Source organism: Cetorhinus maximus, chromosome 1 (assembly GCF_964194155.1).
Source record: "Cetorhinus maximus chromosome 1, sCetMax3.hap1.1, whole genome shotgun sequence".
In the NCBI taxonomy this organism is placed as follows: Eukaryota; Metazoa; Chordata; class Chondrichthyes; order Lamniformes; family Cetorhinidae; genus Cetorhinus; species Cetorhinus maximus.
Window position 1 is genome coordinate 159,169,043 of NC_135879.1, and position 18,875 is coordinate 159,187,917.

Below are 18,875 nucleotides of genomic sequence, written 5' to 3' on the forward strand. Positions count from 1 at the left end.
CTACCCAACCACCCTTACTAAAATCCCTTCTTTCTACTGTTGCAATAATAATTATTTTAATCAATATCTCCATTCTCCCTTCTTTCCTGATTTCCTTCTCCTTTCTAATGACCTTATATCATGTAATATTTAACTCCCTACCAGGACTAGTTAATAGCTAGACTCTGTGATGACTATTGCATCATACTCCTTCTGACTTGCGGTTTTATTTCTTTTGTGACTGTGTAACTGTCCCCAACCTGCCCACAAATCTTGCCAGTCTTTTTCCCACACCTTTGACTTATCTCGTGAATTTTCCCAAGTTGATAACTCACAAGTTAATAAAGATGTACCTCAAAAGTCTTGCAACTCTGTTTCCATCACCCTTCTTTGTAGTCGATATTACCAAAGGTCAGAGATATCTGTTTAACATGAGACCTTTAATACATAACTTTCTTCCCTCCATGGTTTTCAAGCATACAACCACCACCTAAAAAGTTCAAGTTTATGAATTTTCCAAAAAGCAATGAACAATAAAAAATTTGGGGGACAAAATAGTCACTGAAATATTGCATTGGACTTTCCCATTTGAGCCAAGCTTTGACTCTGCCCTCAGCTGATGGAATGAAAATCATCTCTTCTGATTGCAAAAATCCTATCCGAACTGACTTTGAGATTTGGAAACATTTTCATGAATGCAGTAGGAGATGTTCATGAAAAGTAGGGAAGCGTGGTTATAATAGAGCAAGAGAGCTTGGCGCAGCATTCCCAGCATTTCTGTCTGCTGATCCGAGGAGACCATGGCCCCACTCCTGTGGCAGCTCCAGGCTGAGGAATTTTCACAGGTCAAGAGCCAGCCTTTTTTCTACAAGGGAGGTTTTCTTTACAACAATCAATTATTTTGTGATAAACTGCTGCAAGGAAACTGATTTGGTGTCCCCACCCCCAGTATTTGCCAAGTACTGCCCTTCTCCTTCCTGCATTACAGCAGGTTCGGGCAGGGGGAAGGGAAAGAGGGCATCAAGGCAAAATTGGCAGGAATTCTTCTTGATGGTGTAACCCCTTCTCCAGTAAAGGGGTGATGGGCTTGAGACTCATCCAATCTCACTCCTTCTGTAAACCCAGGCACAGCCAAAATAGAGCAGGACTTGGCGTAAACGTGCCCCATCTACCGCAATAATGGGCTTCGTGTGCCAGAAATTCTGAGCAACTCCAGTCCTTCATTCTGCCTCTTATCTGGGAAAATGCAGTGCTAATACTGAGTGACAAATGTGGATGTAGTGTCCAATTCTGTAGCACTGACATCCCTTATTTTGATTAGAACAAAGGAAGTCACCAAAAGAGAAAAATAATTCCTTTATGTCTCTAAGCTATGTAATGAGATGAAGGAGATCGTTGTAATATTAAAGGTTACATTGAATGGTATTATGTGTACATGACCTTAATAAGCAAGGTTCTAGACTCAAACCTGTCTGATCTGTTTTGTTTCATCATAGGTGCTTCTACAAGAACCAAACCAGGGAATTCAATATAAGTTTAATGTTCCAATCACTCGCACTGGTAGTGGTGATACAGAAGTGGGATTCGCATGGCATCATCTGCCATGGTCAGAATGCTCTGCCACCTGTGCTGGAGGTAGAACTGCATGAATGCTGCAGAATTATTGATAATTACTGATTCTTAATGCAAGTTGTATGATTTGTGTGTAAAACTGCAGTGAACCTGTGCAACTATGTAACCTTTACAGGGTACATTCAAATCAGCTGTTAAGATCCTTCCTCAGAATGTACATAAACATGATTATTATGCATTTCACAATATTATTCACACTTACAATCATAGAACCTTATGCATAGAAGGAGACCATTTGGCCCATCAGGCCTATGATGGCTCTTTGAAAGACCTACCCAATTAGTCTCACTCCCCTACTCTTTCCCCAGTTCAGGGCTAACTATTTAGGATTATTACTTAAGCACGAGATCTCACCAGTTTCATTAGGTAAAACACTTCAAAAGAAAAAAAAAGAGAAACCTTATTCATAGTAGATTATGGTTTCTCCAATGGTCTAGTAGGTAAAAGCATTGTCCAGTGTAGCAGTCAAGCCATACACACCAGAAAGTCCTCACCTTTATTCCCAATCTGTACTGTGCTAGCTGAACATCAGATGGGCAGCAGTAAGTGACTGGGTAGGAAGGAAAATAAGTTAGTGTTCCTGCCCCAAATCATGACCTTGACTGGAAATTGTGGATGTCAGGCGATGACAAAAATGCAGCTCAGCTCTGATCCTTCCACAGCTGAGTAACTTATTGCTCACTGCTTGGGCTCACACTGGAAAAACATGGCCATTTCTTTAAAGTACTGGAGCACCTTTGGAATTTAACCTGAATATTCTGAAGAGGAGGATTCTTTTTTGTAAACAGTGAATTATATCTAGTATACACATTGCATTCCTGAGATTCTGATTTATGTAATTTCAGTGGTCAGATCATTACATCTTAATTTCTGATAAATAATTGACCAAATTGAGAGACAACTGGAATGTGCACAAGAAAATGGTTTTACTTGTCAATGAAAATTTTTGATTGTTCCATTTTTCCCTCAAGTTTAAACATGATCGCTTTATAAATAATATATTCTATTTTTTTCTATCCTATTATATTTGAACACAGTTTGACAGTTTTCATATCATTTCCAAATTTATACTAGTATATTAGGTAAGTTAAATTTACTGGCCCTGAATCCATGGTCATTCTCTCAATCTCCTGCTGTAACTTCAGTGGGAAGTCAGTGGAACTCCTAAAGAATTGGTGAAAATTCCTGTTTTGGCCATTTCTCTTCAGGTTCTGCTGATCTTACACCGAAGTTATGACAAAACGTCAGGACAACCACTCAGAAATCCATTGTATTATAGATGATATTATAAACTGTGAGGTATCTTAAATCTTATACATAAACAGAAATCAAACCGAAGTCAAATTGCAATATACAAACATATGAATCAGGAGCAGGTGTAGGCCTGCTGTGCCATTCAGTAAGATCATAGATGATCTCATTGTGGCCTCAAAGCCACTTTCCTGCCCACCCCCCCCCCCGATACCCTTTGACTCCCTTGTTAGTCAAGAATCTATCTACCTCTGCTTTAAAAATATTTGATGACCCTGTCTGTGCCACCATTTTGGGGAAGAGAGTTCCACAGGCTCACAACCATCTGAGAGAATAAAATTCTCCTCTTCTCCATCTTAAATGAGAGACCATTTATTTTAAACTGTGTCCTCTAGTTCTGATCTCTCCCACAAGGGGAAACATCCTTTCAGCATTCAACCTGTCAAATCCCCTCAGGATCTTGTATGTTTCATTAAGAACACTCTCATATATCATAAGATACAGTCCCAACCTGCTCAACCTTTCCCCATAACACCTTCAGCCCAGGAATCAGCTGAGTGAACCTTCTCCGATCTGTTTCTAATGCAATTATGTCCTTTCTTAAATAAGGAAACCAAAACTGTACATAGTACTCTAGATGTGTCTCATCAAGCCCTGTACAACTGTAGCTAAACATCCCTACTTTTATATTCCATTCCCCTTGCAGTAAATGACAATATTCCATGTGCCCTCCTTATTCACTTGCTGTAGCTGCATACTAACTTTTTGGAATTCATGTACCAGGACTCCCATAATCTCTCTATACCTCAGGGTTCTGCAATCTCTCTCCATTTAGATAATATGCTGCTTTTTTATTCTTCCTGCCAAAGTGGATAAGTTCACATTTTCCCACATTATAATTCATCTGCCACATTTTTGCCCACTCACTTAACCAACTATATCCCTTTGTAAACTCTTTATGACCTCTTCATAACACTCTCCTACCTATCTTTGTGTCACCAGCAAACTTAGCAACTGTGCACTCGGTCCCTTCATTCCAAGTCATTGATATAAATTGTAAATAGTTGAGGCCCCAACACTGGTCCCTATGGCATCTCGTTACATCTTGCCAACCTGAAAATGATCCATTTATGCCTACTCTGGTCTGTTTAGTTAGCTAACCAATCCTCTATCCAATATATATAAGACAGTTAATTACCATACATTTTTTGAAACAATTTCCATTCAATATTCATGTTTTCTATCAGAATGAGCAATTAACTTTTCTTATAATTGATTTTCCTGATGTCAAAAATCCAATATTACTCCATCATCTGTGACATATTCAGCCACTGTCTTCAGTAGTGACCGACTGCTTACCTGTGCAACCAACTAACTCAGGCGTAACCATGGTCATTAAAGGTCATATTTTAATGGAAGTAAACAGGATTATTTTAACTTTTTCCAATTTGATGATGCTTCTGCACCTGAAACTTAAATTTATATTTTGTCTGTTCAGGAGCTGATACACTTGTTAGGTATTTCCAGAAATCCCTTCTGTCACAGATCCTGCATTCTTTTTGGGTTTTACATGTACATGTAGTACAGCATTTTGCATACACGCTCCAGGTGTCTCTGTTCCTGCACCCCTTTTAAACATTTGCCATTCAGTTTATATTGCCCATCCTAATTTTTCCCTCAGAATGCATTAAATTTTGTCCCTCCATTTCACTAGCCTATTTCCTCGTGAAGTCTGCTCCTTTCCTTCCTCCTCATTGATTAATCGTTAGAAATGAAGCCACTTTTTCTGGGTCCTTACAGCACAAGAACATTGAAAACATTGGGGCACACTACCCATCATTTACAGATATGCACTTGCAAGATATTTTGCCATGCATGAAGTTGGACAATGTTATGTTTTTTGTAACATAACATATTGCAGACCTAGACAGATTCAGAATATACTGCTATATATCCAGTGAAAAACAAATATTTTTCTAAGAGTGCGAACAAATCCCTAAATACTATGATTTTTTAAATGATGGTTATGTATAGAAACTTTTATTTCAAAAATGTGCTTATCTTAATAAAAAAAGGGTAAAAATACTTCTTATTTTACAGGTGCCCAGAAACAAGGAGTAGTTTGTAAAAGATTAGATGACAATTCCATTGTCCAGAATAGTTATTGTGACCCTGACAGTAAGCCACCAGAAACTCAGAGAGCTTGCAACAGTGAGCCGTGTCCACCAGAGTAAGTTTGAAAATCTTTTCTATATAACCTTGTACACTCTTGAAGCAATAACAATGTTTCCTTCTACAGCAATTTAAATTAGCAGAAGCTGACTAATGAAATAAGAATCACGGGTTAGAATTACCTTTTATGTGAACTTGTCCACTGGCAGAAAGAATAGAAAAGGTGCATTTTATTATTTTTTTTTTATTCATTCACGGGATGTGGGCTTCGCTGGCTGGGCCAGCTTTTATTGCCCATCCCTAGTTGCCCTTGAGAATGTGGTGGTGAGCTGCCTTCTTGAACCGCTGCAGTCCAGGAGAGGTAGGTACACCCACAGTGCTGTTAAGAAGAGAGTTCCAGGATTTTGACCCAGAAACAGTGAAGGAACGGCGATATATTTCCAGGTCAGGATGGTGAGTGACTTGGAGGGGAACTTCCAGGTGGTGGTGTTCCCATCTATCTGCTGCCTTGTCCTTCTAGAAGGTAGTGGTCATGGGTTTGGAAGGTGCTGTCTAAGAAGCTTTGGTGAATTCCTGCAGTGCATCTTGCAGATGGTACACACTGCAGCCACTGTGCGTCGATGGTGGAGGGAGTGAATGTTTGTGGATGTGGTGCCAATCATGTGGGCTGCTTTGTCTTGGACAGTGTCAAGCTTCTTGAGTGTTGTGGGACCTGAACTCATCCAGGAAAGTGGGGAGTATTCCAGCACACTCCTGAGTTGTGGCTTGTAGATGGTGGACAGGCTTTGGGGAGTCAGGAGGTGAGTTACTCGTCACACAATTCCTAGTCTCTGGCCTGCTCTTGTAGCTACTGTATTTATATGGCTAGTCCAGTTCAGCTTCTGGCCAATGGTAACCCCCAGGATGTTGATAGTGGGGAATTCAATGATGATAATGCCACTGAACGTCAAGGGGCAATGGTTATATTCTCTCTCATTGGGGATGGTCATTGCCTGTCACTTGTGTGATGTGAATGTTACTTGCCACTTGTCAGCCCAAGCCTGGATATTGTCCAGGTCTTGCTGCATTTGGACATTGACTGCTTCAGTATCTGAGGAGTCATGAATGGTGCTGAACATTGTGCAATCATCAGCAAACATCCCCACCTCTGACCTTATGATCGAAGGAAGGCCATTGATGAAGCAGCTGAAAATGGTTAGGCCTAGGACACTACCCTGAGGAACTCCTGCAGTGATGTCCTGGAGCTGAGATGATTGACCTCCAACAACCACAACCTTTGTGCTAGGTATGACTCCAACCAGCCGAGAGTTTTCCCCTGATTCCCATTGACTCCAGTTTTGCTAAAGCTCCTTGATGCCACAATTTGTCAAATGCAGCCTTGATGTCAAGGGCAGTCACTCTCACCTCACCTCGGGAGTTCAGCTCTTTTGTCCATGTTTGAACCATGGCTGTAATAAGGTCAGGAGCTGAGTGGCCCTGGTGGAACCCAACTGGACACAGAGAGATTGGAAAATCCTGAGGTGCAGAGTGATTTTGGAATCCTGGTACATGAATCACAAAAAGTTAGTGTGCAGGTACAACAAGTGATTAGGAAGGAAAATAATGTTTTTTATTGCAAGGGGCATGGAATATAAAAGTGGGGATGTTTTGCTACAGTTGTATAGACTATAGATGAGAACACATCTAGAGTGCTTTATACAGTACTGGTCTCCTTATTTAATAAAGGACATAATTGCATTAGAGTTCAGAGAAGGTTCGCTCAACTGATTCCTGGGATGAGGGAGTTATCCTGTGAGGAAAGGTTGGACAGGTTGGACCTGTATCCACTGGAGTTTAGAACAATGAGAAATGAACTTACTGAAACATATAAGATCCTGAGGGGACTTGGCAGGGTAGATGCTGAGAGGATGTTTCCCCTTGTTGGACAGTCTAGATCTGGGGGACACAGTTTAAACGTAAGGGGTCTCCCATTTAAGATAGAGATAAGGAGAATTTTTTTAATCTCAGAGAGTGTGCAACTCTCTTCCCCAGACAAGGGTGGAGGCAGGGTCATGGAATATTTTTAAGGCTGAGTTAGATAGATTACTGATTGACAAGGGTAAAGGGTAAAGGGACAAGTCAAAGGGTGTAGGAGGTAGGAAGGAAAGTGGAATTGAGGCCACAATCAGATCTTATTGAATGACGGAGCTGGCTTGAGGGGCCGAATGGCTTACTCCTGCTCCTAATTCATATGTTAATATGCTCGTACCGTTGCCCTGCTCTCAGCTGCTCAGACTTTAAGCTCTGAACTTCCTTCCCTAAACTTCTCTCCCTGTCCACCTCAGGTTTTGGTCTCCTGTCCTAATATTTTTTTATATAGCTCCACGTCAAATTTTATCTGATCACTCTCTGGAGAAGCACCTTGGAATGTTTTGCAATGTTAAAGGCACTAAATAAATACAATTGCTTGTTCTTTGGAATAAAGGAAACACTTGAATGCATCACATAGAGGGATGTTCCACAGTGAGAATCACATGCATGAATCAGCCCTACAATCTATCTGGCACATGAATTTTCTGTTCATATACTCTGATGGCTTGCTTACCTGGAGCAAATGTGCATTAAAGAAAAGTTAGTTGGGCTAACAGACAAGGACAGTAAGGGACCAGGTGGTGGTAATTCATGTGGCGGTAAGCATATAAAGAGAAATAATATACATGCCTTAAAATCACATATGAGGATTTCTTTAGAACACACAAAAGGAATGCAAAGTAATATTCTTTGGTATATTCTGGTGTGTGGTAAAGAAGATGGTTGACCAAGAAATTTGAGACTGTGAGAAAGTGGCGTCAACCTGGTGTGAAAATAATATTACTTTTATAATTAACAGAATAATTCTGGAACATTAGAAACCAGTACAAGAACTTGCACCTAAATAAAGCAGGAATATGAGACTTCCAAGGAACATAAGAGACAGCTAGTGGGAATAATTTAAACCAGATAGGCAGGGGGAAGGGCAGAGAGGAAATTAGATCCCAGACAAGACTGATCACAGGGTGGAAGGTAGTCAATACTCACGTATGGGCACGCAAGCTTAGAGACAAACAGGAGCCAGATTCCAGGACCAGACAGACACAGGACCAAGAAAGGAAGCAAATCTATAATTAAAATATATATACACGAATAATAGAAGCATTGGGGATAAGATTCTGGAACTGAAGGCTGTTGTAACAGTAAGGAACACAATGTGATAAGAATATCAGAAACATGGTTGACCCTGGAGGATTGTAATGAATACAGCATACATGAGTACACAGTGTCAGAAAAGAAGTAGCAGACAGGAAAGGGGGTAGTGCAGCCCTATATGTCAGAGATACATGGGAGGTTAATGAAGTTGATCCTATGGGAGTTGAAAAGTTACAAAATTAATTCATCTGGTTGGATATCTTTAATGTGAAAAACAAAACATGTTAAACCACTAGGTCAGATAAAGATGGAAGACAGTTTACTCTATAAACAATAAGAAGGGCATATGTAAACAGGAATGTTATTTTACTAGGTAATTTCAATAATTTAGAAACACCCAAGCATTTCGGCATCTGAGTTACATGATTGCTTCATGACCAAGTGTGTGAAGAGAGCCATGAGAGGCAGTGCATATTTTGACTTTGTAATGATAGTAAGTAACCATACAGCAAATAGGATCTATGCCATCATTAGGGGATTGTGACCACAGAAGTACCATGTTCATTGTGATCTGAGATCTAGAGACACAAAGGGCCAGCCACAAGGTTTTTAATTGTAAAATAGCTATTTTAAAAGCAATGAGGAAACTGCTTGTGCAAGTTGATTGACAGGGCTTGTTCCATAACATTTCAGCAGATAAGTGGAATATACATACTGCTGAACATGCAGGATAAATGCATGCCTAAGGTCAGCAAGCTTAGACTAAACAAGCATGACCCTAAATCAGAAGCAAAATAAAGAGGAAGGGCAACCTGTATAAATAATACACAGAGGAAAGAACTGACTGGAATGAACGGAGGAACTTGAGGAAATATGTTAACAAGGTGATCAGAGGGGTAAGGGAGAGACATGGAGGAAAACATAGCTGCAGACTATAACATAACATTAAGATTTCTTTTAATATTTCAACAATAAGAGGGCAGTCAGAGAATTGGCAAGCACTCCAAAAGAAGCACATGGGGCTTGAAGTAAAGGATGTGCGTACAATTGATTCGTCCAGGTCTTCACAAGGGAAGATATGAGCAAAATGCCTCCCTAAATAGAATGAATGACTTCAATATAAATGAGATGCAAGTTCCAACAAACGAAGTAGGCTCAAAAGAAATGAAGCCTGGAGATATTATTTATCCCAGTGTAAAAAGAAAGTTTTGTATCATTGATGTAATCACTAGAGAGTTGAACACTGAGGAGGTACCAGGAGATTGGAAACAGGGTAAAATGGTGCCAGTGTTCAAAAATGGTTGCAAAGCAGATGCAGGAAACTATAAACTGATTAGTCTTACTTCAGCACCAAACAAACCAGTGGAATTCATAGTCAGCAGTAAACTTGAGGGTCATCTGTTCAATAATAACATAGTAAACGGCATTCAATGTAGGTTCATTAGAGGAAAATCTTGACTGACAAATCTTGAGTGGCCTCACAAGTGGACTATGCAAAGGCCTTTGACTTAGTTGCCTGAGAGTTCCTGCAGAACTGTTGCCCCAATTCCTGAACAGATGAAATGGCATTAGCTCTTTCTGGTATCATAAAGGGCATTTTCTGGCCAACATGTTTATGCAGGCTCTTCAAATATTGTTTATGTTGAATTTTTATACAAACGTTTCCAAATTTTAATTGTGTGGTTGCAATAAGAGCAGTTTTAACACTTTTTTCAGATTCAAAGTAACTTTAGGAATTGGGTATGTATAAAAATGCAGGGCTATACGGAGAGAGCAGGGGAGTGGGACTAATTGAACAGCTCTTTTGAAACGGTGGCACAGGCTTGATGGGCTGAATGGGCCCCAGTGCTGTATGAATCTAAGCTTACCTTCTTTGACTTTCAGATGGTTCATTGGAGATTGGTCTGAATGCAGCAAAACATGCGATGGTGGAATGCGTATACGAACTGTACTGTGCATTAGGAAAATTGGTCCCTCTGAGGAAGAAACTCTAGATGACAGCCACTGTCTAACACACAGGCCTATTGAGAAAGAGCCCTGCAACAACCAGTCCTGCCCACCACAGTGGGTTGCACTGGATTGGTCAGAGGTACAGACAACGGAATGCTTCCTTACTTTTATATTTATGCTTACTCTGTTCAAACATGTTGTGATTATACTACATTTTACTTTAATTATAAGTAAAAACTCCTGTTAGCTTAAGAAAAAGACAAATAAGAAGTATTATTTTGGTATTATTGCTGAGTAATGAGTCTCACATGTGCTCATGTTAGACCCTGAACATTCCCTGCAGGGTGCCTGGTGAAAAGGACAATTTATGAGTGAACTTTCTATGGTTAAAAAACTTACTGTCATCTGATATTCTGCATCAATTATCAAAACATTTAGGGGCCTATTTTCATGACTTGCAGACATGTAATAGCATTTACAGACTTTTAGAATGCAATTCTTACTTGTGTGTTTTACTTTGCACTGGCCAAATATTTACAAAAATTGTTTTTAAGGAAACATAGTATACTTTCTGAGCATTGCTTCACTGGCACAACAATCTTTATGGGTGGACAGTGGACGTGGCAGGCCGGCCCGGGAGCGGCCGGAAAATTGACCGCTGCTCACGATCCAGCCCCGACCGCGATTTCACACTGGCGAGTCAATTAAGGCCCGCCCAGCATGAAACGTGGTTCTGCACAGGCCGGGAAGGGCCAAGAGGGGGTGGGGCCTGTCAGCCGCTGGGCCCAATGGCGACCCGGCGGCCGGTTTAAAAGCAGCCCAGACATCCCCTGGAAGGCTGCCACGGAGGACGTTTTCTGAGCCAGCACGATGGACCCGATTGATGCTGGACACGGCAGGCGGGAGCGCGGGTTGGGTGGGCACTTGGCTCCCCACCCCTGCTTCTCTGTTGAGAGCCTCGCCATCCTCCTGGAGGAGGTGGCTGCCAGGAGGGAGACCCTTGTCCCCAGGGATGGGAGGAGGAGGCCACCACACCTCATCATGAGGGCATGGGAGGAGGTGGCAGTGCTGGTCACCAGTGTGGCACTCCTGGGTAAAGTGCCGGAAGTGCTTCAATGACCTGCTGCGCAAAGGAAAAGTGAGTACCATGTTGGCATGGGTCAGTGTGCAGAAGTGTTAAGGTCTGGCCGACCCCCATGGACCTCAGGGCTGCTAGAGTCTGAGTGCCAACTGTCAATCACGCGGAGCTGACCAAGGGGGTGAGCCCTGGCTGCTTGGACTGAGTGCCTTGCAGCTCAAGGGCCACGACTCGGATGTGCCCTGCAAGGTGCTCCTCAGCTGGGGTTGGCCAGGCTGCAATGGAGCTGTAGGTACAGGGTGGCCTAATCAACGCTCATCTGCTGTTTCAGGAGAAGACGGCCCACAACAAAATAGAAAGGTCATGGACCAGCGGAGGCCCTGCTAGTCTCCTAAACCTTTTGAGGTATGAGCAAGATGCCCTGGAGCTTGAGAGCCAGTATGCCCCACGTGCAACTGGGTGTGGAGAGGCAGGGGTGCCAGGCGAAGGTAAGAGTGCAGAGAACAGAGGTGAGAGTTTCAGCTTGTGCAACCATTCTAGTGTAGTCTCTTCATTGATGTGAGCCTCGAACCTGGAGTCCCCATTGATCATTGGAAGACGATGCAACCATGATGCACATCTCGGTTGTCTCACCAGGATGCCTGGCATGCACAGTGACAGTGTGATGACTTTAACTAATGATGTGCCCTTTTTCTCCCTTTTAGGTTCGCCAGCAGGCGTCCAATCTCCAGACCCTGAAGGGCCACTCCTGACGCCAGAGGACCATGGGGCGTCATTTGCACCCACGTCATACCCGCTCTCTGAAGCAGGCACCTGCGCAGATACCAGCACCTCAGTGGGCATTAGAGCAGCAGCTAGCATCTCAGTGCACAGTGGTGAGGGCACTTCACAATCGCTTGAGGTGAAAGCGGAGGCAGAGAGTGCCCAGGGCGCCGGCAGTCAGAGGACTGCTGGGGACCAGGATGATGCTCAGTCGAAGGCTGATGGTGAGCCTCTGGAGTCGTCCATTAGGCAGATGATGCTGGATGTCCGGTGAGATGTGCAGGAGGATCTGGCGGAGATCCCTGCGGGTCTGCGTGCCATGGTCTCCGTAATGGGCATGTGCTTCACATCGCATGTGGGCATGAGCACTGCGTTGACCGTCATGGCTGAGCACAATGCCTCCTCCATGCAGAGTGGTGACTCTCATGGAGAGGCAGCTCAGGGTCCGAATCAGGGGTTCCTGGGGTTGCACTTGGATCTGCAAACACTCACACAGGCACTGACCTCAGGTGGTCAGTGTCAGTGTGGGAGATGGATGAGGCACCCAGTATTCCAGCTAGGTGACCATCCATCAATGGTGTGCAGGGAGATCCACAGCGACCTCACGTTGGCTCACAAGTTGCCTGTCATCTCTGTGGGCTCCTCTCAGGGTGCTCTGGATAACGGTGGCAGCTCCTCCGCCCTCCGCCAGTGATCTGATGAGGCTGCGGTGAGTGGGGAAATGCCAGCCCTGGCACTGGCCGCTCCTTCCCATGTGGGGCTAGCACAGGCTCCACTGGCCAGAGGACGACTGCCAAGGTCATCAAGGCCAACAAGACAGCAGAGTCAGCAGGCTGACCCCAATGCTGTTGCCAATGGTGGGGAGTGCCTAGATGTAGCACTTGCAAACGTAAGTTAAAGGCACCATGAGCACAAGAGGGACAGGTCACGGGTGATTTTATGTTCATTTATGTTTACTTTATCTATACTAGTTTGGGAATGAAGACCAAAGAAGTTTATGTAAATAGTTTGTATTTGTCAAAATGAGATAAATTTTGTTTTAGTTGTCATGGCCTGAGCATACTTCACCATTTTATTTTATTGGTGCGGGGTACATTAGTATGTAATGATGGACGTAGGTGACTCTGAATTTTATTGCACAGGCACTGTGTGTTCTTTGTCTTCAAATGAAAGGGTCCTTTCAGACATTTGGGATGGAGGCGGCAGCCCTGGCATGCGTTTGAAGCTGATCTTTGCCAGCCTAGCTGAAGGAGCGTTGGATCAAGGCGTCCCTGGAGATCTGCCTCCATGCCCTCAGCATTCTCCTCGCCATGCTCATCCTCTGACTCACTTCTGGATTCATCATCTGTGTCCTGTGCAGCTGTGTCAAGATCCTCTTCCTCCTGTGGGTCCCCCCTTGTCAGGGCCAGATTGTGGAGAGCGCAGCATGCAACCACTATCAGTGACATCCACTCTTGGGGGTATTGCAATGCTCCCCCTGAACAGTCCAGGCTTTGGGAGCACATCTTGAGAAGACCTTGTGGGGGCATAACTCGTATTGTAATGCTTCTCTGCCTCTGTTCTTGAATGGCGGAGAGGCGTCATGAGCCACCTTTTCAACGGATAGTCCATGTCACCCAGCAGCCATCCCGCCAGTCGGGCGAGAGCACTAAAGAGACTTGGCACCTGGGAGTGTCTGAGGATGTAGGCACCGTGGGAGCTGCCTGGGTACCTTTCAAAGGTTTGCAGAACCTGCATCCTGTGATCACACACTATCTGCATGTTCATGGAGTGGAAGCCTTTCTTATTGACAAAGGCACCCGGCTGACCCGCTGGCACCTTGATGGCCACATGTGTGCAGTCGATGGCACCCTGGACACGGGGGAACCCAGCAATCGCTGCGAACCCTCTGGCTCGCTCAGCCTGGCTGGTCTCGTCAGTATGGTAAAGAATAAAGGTCAGTACCCGCCTGAACAGAGCTTCTGTCACCAGCTTGACACAACTGTGGACAGCTGATTGGGAGACTCCACACAGATCCCCCATTGACCTCTGGAGAAAGCCAGAGGCATAGAATTTGAGGGCCACTGTGACCTTCAGAGCCACTGGCATGGGGTGTCTACCCACACAGTTGGAGCTGATCTCAGGCCCAATCATCTAACAAATGGAGGTCACGCTGTCCATTGAGAGGTGGAGTCTCCTTCAGCAGTGCACCTCGGACATATTGAGGTAGCTGCATCACTGCCTGTAAACCCTGGCAGCAGGATAGTGGTACTTTCTGCAGCCCCTTCCGCCTTGGCCTTCCTGCTGGCCCTGCGCCCCTTGTGCCTGCGCCTCTCCTCCCACAGGTCGCTCCCCTGGAAGCTGTATTGGGACACGTGGCCTCCTCTCCCTCTTGCCCCTCTCTTCCTCCTCAGAGGAGGTGCCTCCAGCAGGGACCACAATCCTTGTCTGATACTGGAAGGGTCCACACGGTCAAAATTCTCCAGCAGCCTCGGAGAAACCAATGAGTCCTGAAATGAAACCTAGAAATGCTAAGAATGAAGCTCAGAACAGAGATGAGGCTGTCAAGTTCAAATAAGCAGCTAGCAGCAAACTATCTCCAAAACTCCTCACTATTCACACTGGCAACGCTGCTGACCCTTTTTATCCAGCCCATGAATGATGTGTGTGAAAATGTCGGCTGGCCTCCTGCCCATTTTTCCCATGCGACAAGCAGAAAATTGCACAGGGAAGGAAAAATCTCAGTCAGTTGGACTGTTTAGGGCCTTAAGTGGCCGCTTAATTAATTGTGGGCGCCACTCAGGCATCTGTGCGCGCCCGCCGAGCGAAATATCACGAGTGTGCAATGGCATCGGGATGCTCACCCGACGTCATTGTGCACTATTTTACTCCCGATTGGGTCAGGCAGCACCCGCCCACCTGCGGGACAAAAAATTCTGCCCTATGAGTTTATCAAGATGCAGGATACTGGTTGCAAAGTAAAACTTTTCACTTGGGCACAAACAGTTGGCTCAATCTTCATGTCAGCAGTGGAGTAATATGAATTGTCCACTCCCTTCAGCAAATGTTTACAAGTGCAATAGAGGTCCTAAGCTCATTTCAACATATAAGCGCTGAATTTTCTCAGCATGCCTGGCCTACTGATGGTATTATTGGGGAAGACTGGGGGTGGCTGTGGCGGAAGGACACTAATGTGAGCAGAAATTTGGAGATATGTTGGGTCTGTGCCCTATTTTTTCTGTACCCGGTATTTCATCAGTTGGAGCAGGTGGGGAGAGGCTGCTGTTTCATTTTGCCCCTTCAGGTAATGTCAAATAAGACCAAATAGGATTGATAGAATGATGCCGTATATCAGAGTTCCCGGAATAATGTTCACATAAAGGCAGCAGCAATGTGGCCACCAAATCAGAAGAAGCAGGGTTCCTTACATCGCCTGACCACAAAGATTGACCTACTGGCTGAGCTTTGGGGCTGGCAAATGATGCAATTTCCTAACCTGCCACCGAATGGGTGCCCCAGTTATGCTTGTAGTGATACAGGTGTCCACCTACAGGTCAGGCTTTTCAAATTCTGTGCACAACTGCTCCCATTCCACTATTGGTGTGGGGACAAAATGGGGACACAAATTTTCAGCTCCACTGAACACTGTACATTTTTCAAAAGACGTTACATTTCTAAACTTAAATGACTGGCCCTAAGCAGATGTAATTTGTTGTGTCTTCCAGCCAGCCATGTTAGTAGCCCCTTCAGTCATAAAGATGTTCAGGTGGATTTCTGACCAGTATAAATGTTTGAACAATGCTGAGATCTGTACTGTGTTTTGCTTATCCAATCACTGATGGTTAAATTTCAGTTTAAAAAAAAATTGGAAAAAGCAAATAATTTGGAAGGTATTTTCCTGCAATGCAATGGTGACTACACTTCAATAATTCTTAATTGGTTGTGAAGGTTGCGAAAAGTGCTATTTAAGTACTAGCTGTTGTTTTATTCTATTTACACATTCAGAGACTTAAGTCAGAGTTCATTTCGCTGAGCTGTGTTAGTGTACGTGGTCAGTTTCCTTTAGGTCCCATCATGTTTGTATATTGTTCAACTTGTTATGTTGACACATCTTGTAGCTGTGAATTGTTATAAAGCATATCTATATTTTGTTTCACTACCTTGCAGTTGTTTCTGGAGCTGCAAGTCTCTTGCTGTTTGCCAGATCCCACACACAGGGGAGAGAAAGAGAAAAAGGAATCTTATGGTGAATCACATAAGGAATCCCATCAGAATGACTCAGATGCCATGTGCTTACAGCCAATGTGCATCTCGCATCTCATCTGTCCCTTCAAAAAAACCAATCATTCTGTTTCAGAGGCCAAAACGCATAGAAGAGCTCTGAAATTTAACCAAAACAGAACACCCAAATTTATGCAGGCACCATAATGACAAAAGGCCTTCAATCACGATGGAGACTAATGTTATCTTCCAAAACTATACCAAGATTGGTGTTTGGCAATCACTTATTGCAGTTGTTTCTTTTTTAAGACTGCAGACAAGGATTAGAGACCAGCATTTCAGAGAAGTCTTCAATAAGTATTGCTTACAGGTGATTCATCAGCATAAACTAACTGATGGTGTGTCCTGTGGTATGATGAGCTTCCAACTCGCAACATTGTCACTTTTAGGAGCTGACACATTTGTGCATGTTTCAGCACTCTAAGCACTCTGGCTTAAAAGTTACATCTGCACTATAGCACCAGGGCATATTTCTTGAAGTGGTTTAGCATTCCTGAGTAAGCTTGTCGCTCATCTGTCAGCCATTACAAAGCCATTCAGAGATTTATGCAGAAAAATTCTGGGAAGAGCCTCAAGAATTGGCTCAAAGACATGGTTACCAGGAGGCCAGTCCTTGGTTATTATAATTCTAACCCTACAATGTGATACATCTCATTGGAGCAGCATTGATATAGAATGGATATGCAGTTGCATATGCACCAAGGGTATTGCCAGCAGTAGAAATAAGATAGGCACAGATCAAGAAGTAACTTCTAGTGATTGTGTTCACTTGTGATAAATTTGAACCTTACATCTGTGGCTGGAATGTGGTGAATATTGAAGTGGAATACCATCCGTTAGATCAATAGTTTACAAGCCACTGTGCTTCTAAGAGATTTCAAAGAATGCTGTCAAAACTTTGCTATGAAAGTATCTTAGAAAGATCCTAGCCAATACTTTGAGTAGGTCATAACGGTGAGATATTAACGTCTGTGATTTCCATGTGAGCTAGCAGAAATTGATCTTCACGGATCACGCTGGCAACAACATAAGCCATACTGCAGGGGGTGATCAAGTTTTGAAGCAACTGCATTTTATTATTCACCCAGGTTGGCCTGGGATCAAGTCAGAGGTACCTGAATGTCTCCACCCTTACTTTGACTTCCGTGATGAAATAACTGCACATGGAAATTTGATATTTGAAATTCAGCAACGCATGGGAACAGCTGCATTGTAACACCATTTTGCACATACTTTAGCTTTTGAGAAACTTAAAAAAACCTGCTGGCCACTCAGATGTCCACCAAAATAGTGCAAGTTGCTTTAAACAATCACTATTACCACTGCCACCATGTGTTGATACCTCTTGAAATAGTAGATATAGCCGTGAGTTGTATCTGCATTTTATTTACATATATAAAATAACAAGTTAACTTACTTTAGGAGGTGCAAGTGTATTGCTTTTTACCAGATCTCACACAAACAACAGAAAGAGAAAGCAAAGAAATCATCTGACACATGATGAATCTCGTAACACATAAACTACATATTTATTGCCAATGTGTATCTTGCATCACCAGGTTCCGCCAGGGCACTCAGCTCCTGACCTCATTACAGCCTTGGTTTAAACATGGATAAAAGAGTTGAACTCCCGAGGTGAGGTGAGAGTGACTGCCCTTGACATCAAGGCAGCATTTGACCAAGTGTGCCATCAAGGAGTCCAAGCAAAACTGGAGTCAATGGCAATCAGGGGGAAAACTCTCCACTGGTTGGAGTCCTACCTAGCACAAAGAAAGATAGCTGTGGTTGTTGGAGGTCATTCATCTCAGCCCCAGGACATCACTGCAGAAGTCCCCCAGGGTAGTGTCCTCGGCCCAACCATCTCCAGCTGTTTCATCAATGACCTTCCCTCCATCATAAGATCAGAAGTGGGGATGTTCACTGATGATTGTACAATGTTCAGCACCATTCATGAGTACTCCGATGCCGAAGCAGTCCATGTCCAAATGCAGCAAGAACTGGACAATATCCAGGCTTGGGCTGACAAGCGACAAGTAATATACGTGCCACACAAGTGTCAGGCAATGACTATCTCTAACCATCGCCCCTTGACATCCAGTGGCATTACCATCATTGACCAGAAACTGAACTGGACTAGCCATATAAATACTGTGGCTACAAGAGTAGGTCAGAGGCTAGGAATCCTGCAGCGAGTAACTCACCTCCTGACTCTCCAAAGCCTGTCCACCATCTACAAGGCACAAATCAGAACTGTGATGGATTACTCTCCACTTGTCTAATGAGTGCAACTCCAACAACACTCATGAAGTTTGACACCATCCAGGACAAAGCAACCCTTTTGATTGGCACCCCATTCACAAACATTCACTCGCTCCACCACTGACACACCGTGGCAGCAGTGTGTACAATCTACAAGATGCACTGAAGGAACTCACCAAGCCTCCATAGACAGCACCTTCCAAACCCATGACCACTGCCATCTAGAAGGACAAGGGCAGCAGACACATGGGGACACCACCACCTGGAAGTTCCCCTCCAAGCCGCTCACTATCCTGACTTGGAAATATATTGCTGTTCCTTCACTGTCGCTGGGTCAAAATCATGGAACTCCCTCTCTATCAGCATT

General features: G+C 43.9%; 1 protein-coding gene across 2 annotated transcripts in view; it reads left to right on the top strand.

The window, feature by feature from the left end:
• The window catches only part of adamts6 (ADAM metallopeptidase with thrombospondin type 1 motif, 6), a 338,642-nt gene that overhangs the window by 306,199 nt on the left and 13,568 nt on the right, over nt 1-18,875 (top strand). For both annotated transcript variants that reach the window (XM_078548849.1, XM_078548859.1), the window contains exons 20-22: nt 1,476-1,614; nt 4,963-5,092; nt 10,084-10,288. In XM_078548849.1, the coding sequence (XP_078404975.1) occupies nt 1,476-1,614; nt 4,963-5,092; nt 10,084-10,288 (474 nt within the window). The remainder of the gene's footprint in view (nt 1-1,475; nt 1,615-4,962; nt 5,093-10,083; nt 10,289-18,875) is intronic.